Source organism: Pristiophorus japonicus, chromosome 3, assembly GCF_044704955.1.
Source record: "Pristiophorus japonicus isolate sPriJap1 chromosome 3, sPriJap1.hap1, whole genome shotgun sequence".
NCBI lineage: Eukaryota > Metazoa > Chordata > Chondrichthyes > Pristiophoridae > Pristiophorus > Pristiophorus japonicus.
Genome location: NC_091979.1, coordinates 220227239 through 220244272, shown reverse-complemented (window position 1 = coordinate 220244272; position 17034 = coordinate 220227239). Strand labels below are relative to the sequence as shown.

The 17034-nt window shown below is 48.7% G+C and overlaps 1 protein-coding gene across 2 annotated transcripts in view; it reads right to left on the bottom strand.

Annotated features, from left to right (window-relative positions):
- Positions 1 to 17034, bottom strand: part of dna2 (DNA replication helicase/nuclease 2) — a 123546-nt gene that overhangs the window by 90791 nt on the left and 15721 nt on the right. The window contains exons 1-3 of one of the 2 annotated variants that reach the window (XM_070876292.1): positions 16816 to 16929; positions 14710 to 14880; positions 12786 to 12969 (exon numbers count right to left, since the gene is read on the bottom strand). In XM_070876292.1, coding sequence (XP_070732393.1) covers positions 12786 to 12969; positions 14710 to 14880; positions 16816 to 16895 — 435 coding nt within the window. In that variant the 5' untranslated portion in view covers positions 16896 to 16929. Of the gene's footprint in view, positions 1 to 12785; positions 12970 to 14709; positions 14881 to 16815; positions 16930 to 17034 lie in introns of those variants that run through there. The other variant, XM_070876291.1, reaches the window with a different exon arrangement.

Here is a 17034-nt window from a genome sequence, read left to right as displayed (position 1 = left end):
GGCCACGGTAGCTGGGCTACCAAAGTTAAAACAGGATAGGGATCCCTCGGTTCACTTCACGAAAGTTGAGCAAGTAGAGGGGATTAATGGGTGTAATGATGGAGAGACCCACAGGCTGATACTGTTTTCTCTGGATGTGAAACTATCAGACCTTGTCTGCAGACCAGAGGGGTTAAAGGAGGAAATCCGGAGAGTGATGGGGCATACCCAGGGTAGTTCGTTCTCACAGGTAGAGCGGACCCTATGGTTGGCCGGCGAGGCACCAGCTGCCTTTGCGGACAGGCTATGGCCAGTGTACGCGAGGGCAACTGGAGGGGCGCCAAATCGTGCGCAACTGATCAGGGCCCCCAGAAATCACTGGCTCAGGATCCGAGTCGAGAACAGCTTGCCACACGTTAAAGCCAACTGAAGCATGGTTCGACACTGAGGACCCCGCAAACATGGAGGCAGGCGTGCCTCGTAAGTTAGGACTGGCCTTTAAGACCAGCTGCGGGGAAGAGACCAAAAGTAAGGGCAGGATCCACGCGATCAAGGCCAGTAAAGGAGATAGGAGGGAATGGCATCAGGAGAGGTCCCACACTGACGAGTCTAAGACTTGTTTTAGGTGTGGAGAAATGGGGCACTGGAGACAGGACTGCCTGCTCCAGACAACGGGACCCAGCCAAGGAGGAAACCGCAGCCCACCGAGGAACCCTTCGAGGTCCTGGTGGCAGCCCTCCGCACGGTGCTGGGGAGGACAGAGGGAGGCTAGACACTGTCGTGAGCAGCGTTGTGCCGACTGAGCCCGTATGCCCTCCCTCATTCTGACGAGAACGCGCCCAGCCTCAGTGTCTGTTTGCACTCCTCGATGATGAGTGGGGCAGGCCCTGGGTGAAGGTGGGGGTCGAGACGGTACAGGGAAAGTATTTGGTGGACACCGGAGCTTCAAGCACGGTGGTCCACTCAAAAGGACCCAACCAACTTGCCCTGGTCTAACAAGGTCCCATTTAGTTTAATGGGATTCACAGGGAGTGAGCAAGGAGGAGCTATGTCCAAACCCCTGAAGATACAGTTAGGGTCTCTCAACACCACGTGGGTGTGAGTGTTAATGAAATGGGAGCAACCCGAGTGGGGAGTCATCGGGTCCGATTTTATGTTAACCCACAGGATCTTTGTAGACATGAGGAATCACTGCCTATGGGGGACAGTAGGATCAGACAAGATGGAAAAGATGGTAGTTATTCCCAGGCTCAAGGGGGGCAGGGGTAGTGTTTGCACCATGAAACCCAAGGGGAGTTATGACCTGAAACAGTCGGTCAGTCACACACCAGCTCAGTACCAGGCAGATGTGAAGAATAACCTCGCAGCATCCGCCACCCACAAACATGATTATGGACGGGTGACTGGAGGAGAAGTTCAGGTGGACAGGGACCCTACGTCATGGCCTCAGAAACAGTAGTTTTCCACGGGAAGCGGAGGCAGACATGGAAACGGTGCTGGGATCCCTATTACAACAGGGAGTGTTGAAACGATTGCCACGCATGTGAACTCCCCACTCTGGCCGGGCAAGAAACCCGACCAGTCGTGGAGGGCCACTGTGGACTATCGGGTCCCAGCTTGCGCGCACAGTCGCGGCTGTCGCCAACCTGATCAGAAATATCCCAGTGACCACGTTCACGGTGCTGGATATTTCCAACGGGTTCTAGTCAATCCTCCTCCGCCAGGAAGACGAGTATAAGTTTGCCTTTACGTTTAAAGGGCAACAGTATACTTGGACGTGTCTTCCCCAGGGTTTTCACAACAGCCCCTCTATTTTCCACCAGAGCATGGCCAATGCTCTGAAACAATTTAGCCAGCCCCAGCAGCTCATTCAGGACGTGGACGACATTCTCCTTTTCTCTTCGGATAGAGAGAAGCACGGGCAACTACTGGACGAGCTACTAAAACTATTGAGGCGGGTTTTAAAGTTAACCCGAAGAAAGTAGAGGATGATCAGAAGGAGTTGAAATTATTTGGGCTGCCCATCAGAGCGGGTGAGGGGGCCATTGATGAGGCCAGGCACAAGATAGTACAAGAGCTCCCAGCCACCAAAAACGTATCGGGGGTCAGGTCTTTCCTGGGACTCACTGGTTACTGCAGGGACGTCAGTGAAGGCAATGCAGCCACGGCAGCCCCTCTACCTTAGCTCCTCTGCAAGGGAGTCAAATGGGAGTGGGACCTCAATTCCCAGAAGGCATTCACTCGCCTGAAAAAGGATTTGCAGACAGTACCTGCTTTGGGTGCGATCAGGGGGGGGGAAGACTTCTCCCTGGGAGGTAGCGGCCAGCGGGGACAACTGGAGCGTGGTGTTGCTCCAGGAGTGACATGGCAGGCTGAGACCCGTGGTCGACTCCTCCAGGGTTCTCACGGATGTCGAGGCGCATTTTTGCTTGCCATGCATTGGGCCGTAAAGCGCTCCCAGGGTTCATCCCCACTGACACTCCTAACCCATCACACGCCAACGCAAATGCTGCTCGCTGGACCCTGCTGCTCTCAGACAAATCTGAGAGTGCATGGGTTGACCGAACCCAAGTTAGCAGCTAATATGATCTACCCAGGGACAGCCCATACGTGCACGGTGGAAGGGGTATGGGATGTGGAGGAGGGACTCAGGGCCGGGATACACACAATAGACCAGGACATCTATGTGGGTGGGTCCAGTACAGTGTCCGACAGGGAGCGTCTCACCTGGTGTGGGATCTATAACCCAACTGCTAAGGTTGAGAAGACCATAAAGCTCCCCAACTCCATGAGCGCTCAGCACATTGAACTGGCAGCAGTGGCCTATGTAGTAACCCACCCCGACAAGTTTCCTACTCCTTACACCATTTGCTCAGATTCGATGTTCACGTGCAACTCCTGCTCGGAATATTTGGCAATCTGGACAAGGCAAGGTTTTAAGTCCGCCGATGGGAAACCCCCTGGCCACAGCGTGGCTGCTGCACAAGATTTTAGAGGCCACTGGCACACAAGGGGATTACTATATCCACAAGGTGAAAGCTCACTCTAAAACGGAGCCAGAGGGGAAGGGAACCAAAAGGCCGACGAGCTAGCCAAAAGGGAAGCTAGGGAGAGCATTTTATGGGATCCAGGTAGAGCAGGTCCAATAGTGGAGATCTGGGACAGGGGAGGCACGCAGAAGGTAGCTCTAGACCCGGACCACAAACATGCACAGACCCAGGACCCCGTTCTTAAAGCCGTCCTACTAGGCAGAGAAAACGTAGAGGGTCCCTTTGGTGCTGCAGACATTTGCGTCCGGGAGGTAGTGCTGTTTCAAGGGGGAACGGTAGGTGGCCCCAGCACAGCACCAAGAGGAATTCCTCCAGCTGGAGTACAGGGGCCCAGGGGCGGGACACCGGGGCTGGAAATGACTTGGCAGAGAGTAGAGGAGGCAGGGTGGCGGCCACAGCTGAGGGACGATGTCTGGGACTTCTGTGCACATTGTCTGGTGTGCGCAGCAAACAATCCCGACCCCCAGCGCAGGAAGGCTCCCCTGGGACACACCAGGAGGGTGGAGGGGCCATGGCAATCGTTGCAGATCGATTTCATCGGGCCCCACCCACCACTAAATAAATACTGTTTAGTCCTGGTGGACGTCTTCTCAAAGTGGGTTGAAACCTTCCCTTGCCGGGTGGCCACAGCCTTAACCACTGCTCGGATCCTGGTAAAGGAGGTATTCTCCACGTGGGGGCTGCCCCAGGAAGTGGAGTCCGACCAGGGAAGCCACTTTACGGGTCAAGTGATGCAAACTACCCTGAAACTCCTGGGGATAGAGGGGAGATGGCACGTGGCTTACAACCCCCAGTGATCGGGGGACAATGGGGCGTATAAACCAGATCCTGAAGGAACGGTTCAGGAAGGAGGTGGGCCAGTTCCCAAAAACCTGGGATGAGGTTTTGCCTCCGATTCTCAAGGGGGTCCGGGCCAGCCCCTCCAGGAGCACAGGGTACTCCCCTTACGAGCTGATGACCAGGAGGACCATGCGCACTCCAACCCATGTGTTGGCGCCGGTCCTCACCAAGACACAGCTCCGGGAGGTAGACCGGGATAAGTTTGTACAGCAGCTGTACAGTACTTTAAAACAAATCCACATGCAGGCAGCCAGCAGCCTGGGGAGACAACACCAAGAATCGGCTGTTGCTACAGCCTCAGCGCATGGGAGGTGGGGGACCAGGTAATGGTCTGTAATTATGCCCAAGTGGGGGTGTTTGAGCCACTGTACATGGGGCCGTACAACATCGTTGACAAGACGAGCCCCATGGTTTACGTAGTGAAGCTCCCCAGACGCACAAAATGGTTCCACATCAACCAGTGCAAACTGGTCAAGCCCGATGGAAGGACCAGGGCTAAAAGGCACCAGGGCACCATCATGAGCCTGGTGGAGGTGGTTCTCCCTCCCCTGATATGGGACAATGACGACCCGGTGGACGGGGTGGTAAGGAGGAGCAGTCAGATCCCATGGCCGAGGGTGCCGTGGTCGCCTCCCTACTCGCCCACCGCGAGCCGCAAGAGGCAACGAGCGTAGTCATGAAGTTCTCGAGCCCTGCAGCCACCGGACCCACAGTGTATATAGTTTGTTTTAAATTTTGTTTCGTCGTCGATCTGTGTCTATCCTGCTGCTTGTGTATAACCTGATGGAAGTGTGGAGGAGAAAACTCTCAGAATGGAATTTTGTTTGTGTTCCATTTTATAGGAAAGTAAGGAAGTCCAAAACCACCAAGAGAATGCCAGGAACGTTCGCTGTGGTCCTGTTTGTGAACTGGTTTGGGATCGGCAGCTTGTAGAGGAGTCCGTCCTCTACGGCTGCATCGGGAGAGGGAAAAAGGGCCCACCGTGGTACAGGGGGATGGGACTGGGGACACAGACGGTGTGGCAGCCTACTTCATAAGAACATAAGAATTAGGAACAGGAGTAGGCCATCTAGCCCCTCGAGCCTGCTCCGCCATTCAATAAGATCATGGCTGATCTGGTCGTGGACTCAGCTCCACTTACCCGCCCTCTCCCCGTAACCCTTAATTCCCTTATTGGTTAAAAATCTATCTATCTTTGACTTGAAAACATTCAATGAGCTAGCCTCAACTGCTTCCTTGGGCAGAGAATTCCACAGATTCACAACCCTCTGGGAGAAGAAATTCTTTCTCAACTCGGTTTTAAATTGGCTCCTCCGTATTTTGAGGCTGTGCCCCCTAGTTCTAGTCTCCCCCACCAATGGAAACAACCTCTCTGCCTCTATCTTGTCTATCCCTTTCATTATTTTAAATGTTTCTATAAGATCACCCCTCATCCTTCTGAACTCCAACGAGTAAAGACCCAATCTACTCAATCTATCATCATAAGGTAACCCCCTCATTTCTCGAATCAGCCTAGTGAATCGTCTCTGTACCCCTTCCAAAGCTAGGATAGCCTTCCTTAAGTAAGGTGACCAAAACTGCGCGCAGTACTCCAGGTGCGGCCTTACCAATACCTTATATAGTTGCAGCAACACCTCCCTGCTTTTGTACTCCATCCCTTTCGCAATGAAGGCCAACATTCCATTTGCCTTCCTGATTACCTGCTGCACCTGCAAACTAACCTTTTGGGATTCATGCACAAGGACCCCCAGGTCCCTCTGCACCACAGCATGTTGTAATTTCTCCCCATTCAAATAATATTCCTTTTTACTGTTTTTTTCCCCCCAAGGTGGATGACCTCACACTTTCCGACATTGTATTCCATCTGCCAAACCTTAGCCCATTCGCTTAACCTATCCAAATCTCTTTGTAGCCTCTCTGTGTCCTCTACACAACCCACTTTCCCACTAATCTTTGTGTCATCTGCAAATTTTGTTGCACTACACTCTGTCCCCTCCTGTAGGTCATCTATGTATATTGTAAACAGTTGTGGTCCCAGCACTGATCCCTGTGGCACACCACTAACCACTGACTTCCAACCGGAAAAGAACCCATTTATCCCGACTCTCTGCTTTCTGTTCGCCAGCCAATTCTCTATCCATGCTAATACATTTCCTCTGACTCCACGTACCTTTATCTTCTGCAGTAACCTTTTGTGTGGCACCTTATCTAATGCCTTTTGGAAATCTAAATACACCACATCCATCGGTACACCTCTATCCACCATGCTTGTTATATCCTCAAAGAATTCCAGTAAGTTAGTTAAACATGATTTCCCTTTCATGAATCCATGCTGCGTCTGCTTGATTGCACTATTCCTATCCAGATGTTTCGCTATTTCTTCCTTAATGATAGTTTCAAGCATTTTCCCCACTACAGATGTTAAACTAACCGGCCTATAGTTACCTGCCTTTTGCCTGCCCCCTTTTTTAAACAGAGGCGTTACATTAGCTGCTCTCCAATCCGCTGGTACCTCCCCAGAGTCCAGAGAATTTTGGTAGATTATAACAAATGCATCTGCTATAACTTCCGCCATCTCTTTTAATACCCTGGGATGCATTTCATCAGGACCAGGGGACTTGTCTACCTTCAATCCCATTAGTCTGTCCAGCACTACCTCCCTAGTGATAGTGATCATCTCAAGGTCCTCCCTTCCCACATTCCTATGACCAGCAATTTTTGGCATGGTTTTTGTGTCTTCCACTGTGAAGACAGAAGCGAAATAATTGTTTAAGGTCTCAGCCATTTCCACATTTCCCATTATTAAATCCCCCGTTTCATCTTCTAAGGGACCAACATTTACTTTAGTCACTCTTTTCCGTTTTATATATCTGTAAAAGCTTTTACTATCTGTTTTTATGTTTTGCGCAAGTTTACCTTCGTAATCTATCTTCCCTTTCTTTATTGCTTTTTTAGTCATTCTTTGCTGTTGCTTAAAATCTTCCCAATCCTCTAGTTTCCCACTAACCTTGGCCACCTTATACGCATTGGTCTTTGATTTGATACTTTCCTTTATTTCCTTGGTTATCCACGGCTGGTTATCTCTTCTCTTGCCGCCCTTCTTTTTCACTGGAATATATTTTTGTTGCGCATTATGAAAGAGCTCCTTAAAAGTCCTCCACTGTTCCTCAATTGTGCCACCGTTTAGTCCTTGGTTCCAGTCTACTTTAGCCAACTCTGCCCTCATCCCACTGTAGCCCCCTTTGTTTAAGCATAGTACTCTCGTTTCTGACAACTTCCTCATCCTCAATCTGTATTACAAATTCAACCATATTGTGATCACTCATTCCGAGAGGATCTTTTACGAGGAGATCGTTTATTTTTCCTGTCTCGTTACACAGGACCAGATCCAAAATGGCTTGCTTCCTTGTAGGCTCTGTTACATACTGTTCTAAGAAACAATCCCGTATGCATTCTATGAATTCCTCCTCCAGGCTACCCCGTGCGATTTGATTTGACCAATCGATATGTAGGTTAAAATCCCCCATAACTACTGCCGTTCCTTTTTCACATGCCTCCATTATTCCCTTGATTATTGCCCGCCCCACCATGAAGTTATTATTTGGGGGCCTATAAACTACGCCGACCAGTGACTTTTTCCCCTTACTATCTCTAATCTCCACCCACAATGATTCAACATTTTGTTCATTGGAGCCAATATCATCCCTCACAACTGCCCTGATATCATCCTTTATTAACAGAGCTACCCCACCTCCCTTCCCTTCCTGCCTATCTTTCCGAATCATCAGATACCCCTGTACGTTTAATTCCCAGTCCTGGCCACCTTGCAACCATGTCTCAGTAATGGCCACCAAATCATACCCATTTGTAATGATTTGTGCCGTCAACTCATTTACTTTATTTCTAATGCTGCGTGCATTTAGGTAGAGTGTTTCCATCCTAGTTTTTAAACCATGATTTTTAGTTTTTACCTCTCCTGCAGCCCTTTTATATTCAGTGGCCCTTTTTGTTTCTTGCCTTTGGTTTCTCTGCCCTCCACTTTTCTGTCTTTTGTTTTTGTCTCATGAGGGAAGATGGCTGGGGTAGCTGGGTACTCCAGCAGCAAGGGCTTCACATATGGCGAAGCTTCCATACCATGCCCCGAGCTGAAAGTCACGGCCACACGGGTTCGGGTGACTGAGGGGAAGCACGTATGCTTACAGTGCAAGGGACACCTACCCCTGGGATGGTGGTGATGGCTCAGGAAATTGAGCCAAGATAAGGGCAATCGATCCACACACTGGGAACGGCTGGGGAACAATGTGTACCGTCAGATTACGGGGAGCATTGAAGTGTGCGGGCACAAATGGTGGAAAGAAGAGAAAGGAATTTACGGAAGCGTATGCGGGGCTCTGAACGGATCTGTCCACCGGTGTTGGTCGTGTTTTCGCGACAGTTGCAAGACTCCGGGACCGGGATCGGTTGGTGACAGAGTACAGACTCCTGTGTGATCCCAGACACTCCAGATATTGTAAATTTCACAGAGTTGTTAGCACACGAGGTAGAGCCCACAGCCTCACTGGTACACGAGACGGAGGTTAGATGTCCCACCACCACCCCAGGGCCAAGGAATGGGTTGGTGCTAGTCCTGACTGGCAAGATACTTTACCATGATGTGCACTACTCAGTTGCCTCAGTTATCTTAAACCTGACCCAGGTTCACATTCCACGACGGTGTCCTGCAGAGACCGCAGGGTCTGCTCAAAGAAACGTTTAGGAAGTTTTAAGAGTTAATTTACGGTGGTGTGGATCGGGACAGTGTGTATGATCTGTCCTCAGGTCAGCGCGGGGGTTCGGAAAGGTACAAGCGGGGGCTGTTTAACGACACAGCCACAGCATTTAGCACTGGCACGTCCATTGTTAACAGTATGGATGATGCTCAGTTGCAAATGCAGGTAAATACCTTGAGGGATCGGTTGCGCAAGATACTGCGAGAAGGTAACGCGATAGAGGGGTCGGAGTTGCGGAAGGATCAGGCTATGACCATTCATTTGAAGATGATCATAGTCGAGCTAGAGGCACACGCTCAAACGACTAACAGTTTAATCTGAGAAAATCGGAATGCCTCAGCTCAGGCGGCAAGGAATGACGCGTGTGCATTGTACGGTGCTTGGCTGCTGAATGAAGGACGCGGTAATTTGGAGACCTTCAACAAGGCCGCGTTCCTTCATGGATCAGCAACCGATACCTCACTGCGCTCAGCCCATACAAAGATTCCATGAGCCCGTGCCAACTCTGACTTGCCTCAGAGGCTTACCCAGTCCCGGTAGATTGCGGCTGTCCAATGCTACGGTAATGGGGGGTTGTACTTCAGATGCCGGTGATGAGCGGATCACCACGACCGGCACCGGTATACAGAGTACAGAACATCGACGTTCTGAAGGACGGCGTACACGTGTGATATCATGGAGTCCCACCGTTTGTTGTAAAGTAGGGATCCACCATGACCGGCACAGATCTTAACGGGTGCCAGAGCAGGGGAGCGCAGGTGGTACTATGTCCTCAACGTTTGAATGTTTGGATCAACCGGTGTGTGGGTTTAAATCAAAGGATGCGGAGCCTATTAATTGCACTATGGAGGTGATGGCCGAGAACCACGTTCCACCCCAGGTAGCTTACACGGGCAGAGGGACGTACTGTATCACGACCAACGTGACTCAGTACTGAGTGCGTAACGACACTTGGTGCCCGGTTACAGATCAGACCTTCTGCTTCAAACCCCACACCGAGGTCCAGATAGCCCAAGAACGCATTATCCCCATCGCAGAACCCAGTACTGTTCACATCACAGTAAACACCATCCGCGATTTGTAACGGTATGTAACTCAGTTTGGTTACGAGATCCCACCTCTGCCCGAACACCTCACAAAACTACTCAAAGAAGTTGAACTATCCCAAAAACACTTTTACACCCTGGTACAGCAGAACTGGGAAACGGGAAAGGCGATAAAACAGCTTCCATCTCCACCATGGTGGGACATTGGCGTCGACATCGAGGTCCCTCCGTGGATTAGAGTCATTTCTCATGTGTTGCCGTTAGCTCAATGTATGATAACCGTGTACCTGATTAATTTATCCTGCAGAAAGCATGGAAAGGCGCTCAGAAATCGGCGGCTAGCATTGACTGACAACCAGCCCCGAATTTGAAACGTCTCTTGCCTGTTTCCGTGGGGTGTGCACAAATACCTATGTATTTCGTCTGGAGAATGTACCTATGTATGTTCTGTAACTGTTTGTAAGGGCACTCAAAACCTGGCTGCTGACAGTTGATTAAAGTTTTGGCCATGTGGCGAGTTGCCTGGTTTTAAAGGAACGTTCGTAATACCCTTTGTAAAATGTGTTGTAAACGTTATATGCTGTAACCGCAGAGGGGGACCCACAGGGACTAGGTAACCGGTTTGGTTGGGGCATCACAAAGCATTCTCCCGGGAAGGATAAGGAAAAGGATATGGATGATATGTTCTCCGTGGAGGACGATGCTACTATCAAAGGGGGGTGTAAGTCGACAAAGTCAACTCTGGACTGTTGTGTTTATATCCCTGTTGGCTATACACCCTGGAAAGGACTTTTGAAATACTGCGACACAAGATGGCTGGTCTGGATTAGGAAGAAACCTGTTGCTGGGAGAAACACGTGGGGGCAGATCTCCCACAGAAACTGGCGAGAGAAGCTGGGTCTGTTCAACACTGGCCTGCCAGCGGTCAGTGATGTCAGAGCTGGGTGCTCTTAGGAAGGCCAAGGGACTCGTGTGTGGAGCCAGGTTGTCCAGGGAAGAGAGCAAGGTGCTTGGACGAGACCAACACCAACACCTGCATTGTCTCCACAATGATACAGCAATCAGGACTGATGGGCCATTTAACACTCACTTGGGAAGCTTTCAGACATCGAAAGGCTGGCTTTGTTCAGACCCCAGCACATCTCAGATGGCGCGAAATAAGACCAGAAGCAGCCATGGAAAGGTTCCCCAAGTCAACAGAAACCTCCAAACCCAGCCAGAATTGTGGATTACAGGAGTATAACTATTGAGTGTTTTGGAAGCTCGACCTTCGTTCTAATCCATCCTACGTGAAGGCACGTTTACTCACCCCTCAAGGATAAGGACCGAGAGCGAAGCCTCGCTTCTCAACCCGACGGACTTCAACTTCAACCTGGATCTCGCATGCTTCAGTCAAGCACGGGGCCGTGGAGTCGAACTGCTGAGGAAGGACCAGCGAGCAAAGAAGGGCGGATGGGGGAGAACTCAATAGTTGTACGCTCACCAACCGATCCACAAAAGTGCGTGAGGGGGTGTCAGTGAGCCCTAACCAAACCACAGGGGAGTTTAGAGTTAGGTGAATCCCAGGAGGGTTTAGCCCATGGGAAGGGTTGGTCTGTTGTAAGGCTAACAAGGGAAGTGCACTGTTTTACTGGGTATTACCGCACTGAGTGGTTCTACTTTACAAGCATCTGGCGAGTGGAGTGAAGGTGTTGATCTGTTGTAATAAACCTTGTGTGATTTTGAATTCGAAACGTTGGTCCGTGTCTCACTAAGATAATCCGTTGTAACTCTTTTCACCTGAGCATAAGAACAGGGTTAGATTGCTTGCTATAAGCGGGTGTTAAATCATAAACAGCAGATTGGATAACTGTGAGAGACCTATTGGCACCGGTCTCTGCAGAAAACCAACCCGTAGCACAGCAAGCAAGGGCCGATTTAGCACCAGTCGCTGCCAAGTAAAAACCCTTTCGTATTTGGACCCTACGGCGAGGCCTCGAAAACCTCGGAAAATAACCGTAGACTGACCACTTACAACTGGTTGGGCTGAATGTCTGTTTTGTGTTGTACACCCTATAAAGCAGCTGAGGTCCATCTGAAAACACCTTATCCGAACGTGCAACTAACTGCAGGCTGTGTGCCCATTGTACAGATGCAGTAGAGACACAAATCACATGTTCCAGCAGCAAGGATGTACCTGTGAATCTTCTCCAGTCAGAAGCCATCTCATCACCAGGTGGAATCTAACACAGTAAGTAATTCCGCTCCTCCCCCTGCACCCACCCCCCACCCCACCACACCATCCAGGAAGACTGCTTACTGTCACCTGAGTTAATAGGTTGTGGATTCAAGTCCCACTCCAGAGACTTGAGCACAAAAATCTAGGCTGACACTCCAAGGCAGTACTGAGAGAGTGCTGCACTGTTAGAGGTGCCATTTTTTCAGATGAGACATTGAACCGAGGCCCCGTCTGTTCTCTCATGTAGACGTAAAAAATCCCATGATACTATTTTGAAGAGCAGTGGAGTTATCCTCAGTACCCAGGCTAATAGTTATCGCTCAATCAATATCACTAAAACAGATTACATAGAACATAGAACACAGAAAATAGGTGGAGTAGGCCATTCGGCCCTTTGAGCCTGCTCCGCCATTCAATATGATCATGGCTGATCATTTTTGCAACTTCAGTACCCCATTCCTGCTTTCTCTCAGTACCCCTTGATCCATAAGGGCCACATCTAACTCCCTTTTGAATAGATGTAACAAACTGGCCTCAACAACTTTCTGTTGTAGAGAATTCCACAGGTTCACAATTCTCAGAGAAGAAGTTTCTCCTCATCTCAATCCTAAATGGCATTGCTGTTTATGGGAGCTTGCTGTGTGCAAATTGGCTGCCATGTTTCCCACATTACAGCAGTGACTACACTTCAAAAAGTACTTTATTGGCTGTAAAGCACTTTGGTGGCCGTGAAAGGTGCTATATAACTGCAAATCATTCTTTTAATTCATGTAATTACATGTCCTGCAGGGAGGAGCTGAAGTGTACATAACTGCACTAACGGTACATGGGCTGCCTATTCAGAGGACACTTCCTCAGAAGGATACAGGTTTGTAAAACTCACCTTAAATCTCTCGGTCAGCACAGCCCTGCGCATGCATCGGATGCTGTTTGCAACGCTCGTCCCAGAAATCAGGTGGTCAGGGCTCACAACCAGGTAGCCAGAATCCCTGCTTATTATCCAGGTATCCGAGTGCTTCTCTCCTTCTACATGAACTGTGTCCCCGGCTTTGACTTCAACAGTGTCCCTGAAATCAATAACAGACTCTCAAAATATATCTAGATTCATTTGACAGCTGCATCATGAAGTATCATGGTATTTGCAAGCAGTTCAATGCAAAAGCAAAATACTGTGGATGTTGTAAATGTGAACTAAAAGCAGAAAATGCTGGAAACACTCAGGTCAGGCAGTATCTGTGGAGAGAAACAGAGTTAATGTTCAGGTTGATGACCTTTCATCAGAGCTCATGAAACGTTGACTGTGTTTCTCTTTCCACAGATGATGCCTGACCTGCTGAGAATTTCCAGCATTTTCTGTTTTCAGTTCAATACAATGTTATACAAAGCTCGCGTGGAGTTAGATGAGGAGGCGCGTGTGGAGCATAAACACCTGCATTGACCAGTTGAGCTGAATGGCCTGTTTCTGTGATGTAAATTCTATGTAAGTTTCTATGTCTTGCAGTTGTAGTACTGGTCTAGCAACACAAAAAGTTGTCATTTGTGGGCCAGCAGTGGCACCAGGAAAATGACCACAAAAAGTTGTTGTGAAACCTCAACAGACTCATTAATGCTCTTCAGGGAAGGGAACTTACCCAGGCCCTGCACTACATTTGACTCCAGTCCCACAGAATGTGCTCCACTCAATGCTCTCAGGGCACCTCAGGCTGACAGTAAATATGTCCTTACCAGTGTCACTCAATTAACGCCCCTCAACACCCGTGTAGCAATAACCCAGCTCCACAGATGAGGGGTTCATTCTGAAGCTGGTTTATCTCTTCCCTCGCCCCCCACACCAACGGTTCAGGAAACAGAACCCTGCCAATCCTACTCTGACAACACTCAAAGGGAATGAGAGCAGTAAAAAAAAATTCCCACAGTACATCCCACCTTACTAGTGTCACCCATATCCCTAGAAAAAGTGGTCAGACCAAAATAAATTCAAAGAAATTTTGATAGAATGAAGTAAATGCAAGCAGATATAGATGGATGGATGGTAGAGGGCTTTTAATTTGTGAACACTGAAAGACGGCTGGACTCTTGGGCTGACCATGGCGATCTCAGGTACAGACCTGCACTCCTCCACTGTGCTACAATGTGGGTATCTGTAAGAGTGACCCATGTGCAAAGCATTGCGAGGGACTGTGGCTCGCTGCAAGTCAGTGAGAAACAGGACACCCAATCAGCAAGCTGGCCACAACGAATGTAGGGAATCTTCTGCATCACAGGTAGCTTTTGTGTTGTTGGACCTCCAGTTTATCACAGCATTTAAGAATTAGTTTGTACAACTTTTCCCACACTACCGATATCTGGTGACTCGTTCTTTTCTGGCCTCGAAGACCTTTAGGTGACCGACGACAGCATTCTGTAAAATGTGATTTGTCCAACTCGTGTCTCACTAAGTCCGGTCACTATTTGTACTCCTGGGCTGCAGAGCTGTACTTCAGGGCCACATACAAAGTTCAAAACATCCCCATTAATTCCCACATACCGCCAGCTGCTGATACTAATATCTGAGTCTTCTCATTTATGATTCATCCACCATTGACTGTTGATACCCGGGACGGACTGCGAGGGCTATTAACTGTCCTGCTCAGAACGGACCGGGCCCAGGCAGAGCTGCCACCACAGCAACAAGTGAGCAGCACAAGACAAATGGAACCAGAGCCCCGAAGTGTAACACTTGCAGTATTTGCGGTTTCAGCGAGAGTTGTTAGGGGAGAAGAGAGAATCTGTATATTCAGCAGAGTAGGAATGCTGCAGCTCCTTACCAATCATCTTTCAGAACACACCGCTCTGTGCTGCTGCTGCCGGTGTCCAGCTGGCTCGCTGTGATAGTCAAATGTTTCTCTGGATCACCACAGGGACTGAGGACTTCATTCACCGTCACCACTTGGTACCGGCCCTTGCAGACTGTTACACCATCACCTGGACACTTCTTACTGAAGATGGAGATAAGTAGAAGGACAATTATGTACAATTTTAATCTCAGTCAATTCCGCACTCTGCTATAACTTATCATACTGTAACAGCAATCAGAAGGGGTAGCTTTCCCAATGGTCTACTAGGTAATACACCATACCATGTAACAGACAGAAAGACGACAAGGACCAAGCTTCCAATCCCAGGCTGGGCTCAGAAAGACCATACATAGGCTACTGCAAAAGCTCTAGGCTAGGATGTTAGGGTTCGGATCAGTATCCAGTGACTCCTGATGGACAGGGCAGATGTGTGGTCTGAGCTCTGACACGCCCACATCTACCAGCCTGCAGACTCTCATACAAAGAATATGCAGTTGGGCAACATACCAGAGGCTCAGCAGCACCCCAAAGATCAGCACCTTCAGGAGCGGAGGAAGAATATACACCAAATAGATAACAAGCTTCATGGAAATCCATGAGACCTATCCAAACTCACCTCTGTCGACCCTTTAACCTCACAAATTAGCTTTTTGCCAATATCTATTAATGTTAGATTATTTTAAAAAGTGATTTAAATGGTCAGAGTATCACAGCATGTGCAGAAAATGCTGAAGTTTCAAATCTATACCTAGATAAGGGACTGGTTACATAACATAAGAAATAGGAGCAGGAGTAGGCCATTTGGCGCCTCGAGCCTGCTCCGCCATTCAATAAGATCATGGCTGATCTGATCTTGGCCTCAACTCCACTTCCGTGCCCCCTTCCGATAACCCTCGACTCCCTTATCGTTCAAAAATCTGTATCTCCACCCAAAATATATTCAATGACCCAGCTTCCACAGCTCTCTGGGGTAGAGAATTCCAAAGCTTCACGACCCTCAGAGAAGAAATTCCTCCCCAATTCAGTTTTAAATGGGTGACCCCTTATTCTGAAACTATGCCCCCAGTTCTAGATTCCCCCCACGAGGAGAAATATTCTCTCTACATCTAGCCTGTCAAGCCCCCTCAGAATCTTATAGGTTTCAATAAGATCACCTCTCATTCTTCTAAATTCCAATGATTATTAGGCCCAACCTACTTAACCTTCCTTCATAAGACAACCCTTTGAAAGGGTTAAAATCATTAGTATTTTCTAAAAGGTTTGTAGCTGAGCTTAGATGAGTGTAGGATGGTAAAGCATAATTCTCAAGAAGGCAGTATTTGGCAGATATGATAGAAAAACACAAAACTCATCGTAGGAGAACAAGCTGCAAGAACAGTTAGTGAGCACATAGCATGGTACGAGATAACGATACAAAAGAATGATTAAGACACCCCAGCTTTGTCAATTTAGTCAAGGACGAGATAGTAGTAGAAGACAAACATTTGTCTGGGAAGAAGTTCACAGAAGTTGCTTAACCGTAGAAAAATAATGATGTAGCACGTAACTAATCAGATAACGGGCGCACGGAAATGACAATGAAATTGTATGTACCAATGAAATTGATGCAAGTAGGCGAGGACTTGTGACATGTTAGGGGAGACAACCAATGGAAAACTTCCGCGCGTATGCTTCATGATTTTGTATGTATTTTGAATGTATAAAAATAGCAGCCGGAAGCTGCTCAGTGAGAACGGCTGGTTGGACACCGAGTTACTGAACTCATGTAGAACCGTTTCTCCCTTGATCAAGTTCTTGAAATAAACAATTCTTTTCTCCGAAACAGACCTGTGTTGAGTATCTTTGTAATACTCCACAACACCCTTCATCTCAGGAATCAACCACGTGAACCTTCTCTGAACTACCTCCAATGAAAGTATATCTCTCCTTAACTAAGGAGACCAAAACTGTACGCAGTACTCTAGGTGTGGCCTCACCAATACCCTGTACAGTTGTAGCAGGACTTCCCTACTTTTATCTTCCATCCCCTTGCAATAAAGACCAACATTCCATTTGCCTTCCAAATTTTTGCTGTACCTGCATACTAACTTTTTGTGTTTCATATACAACGATCTGCAGATCCCTCTGTACCGCAGTATTTTGTAATCTCGCTCCATTTAAATAATGGGCCTGAAATCCTGGTTCTGGTCTTCCCGCGGGCGTTCGCCTGTAAATAAGAAAAAAGAAGCGCACCTATCTGTTGCTCCTCCGCACTCCAGCGATCCCGGTCCGAGGCCTGCTCTTCCCGTGCTTCGC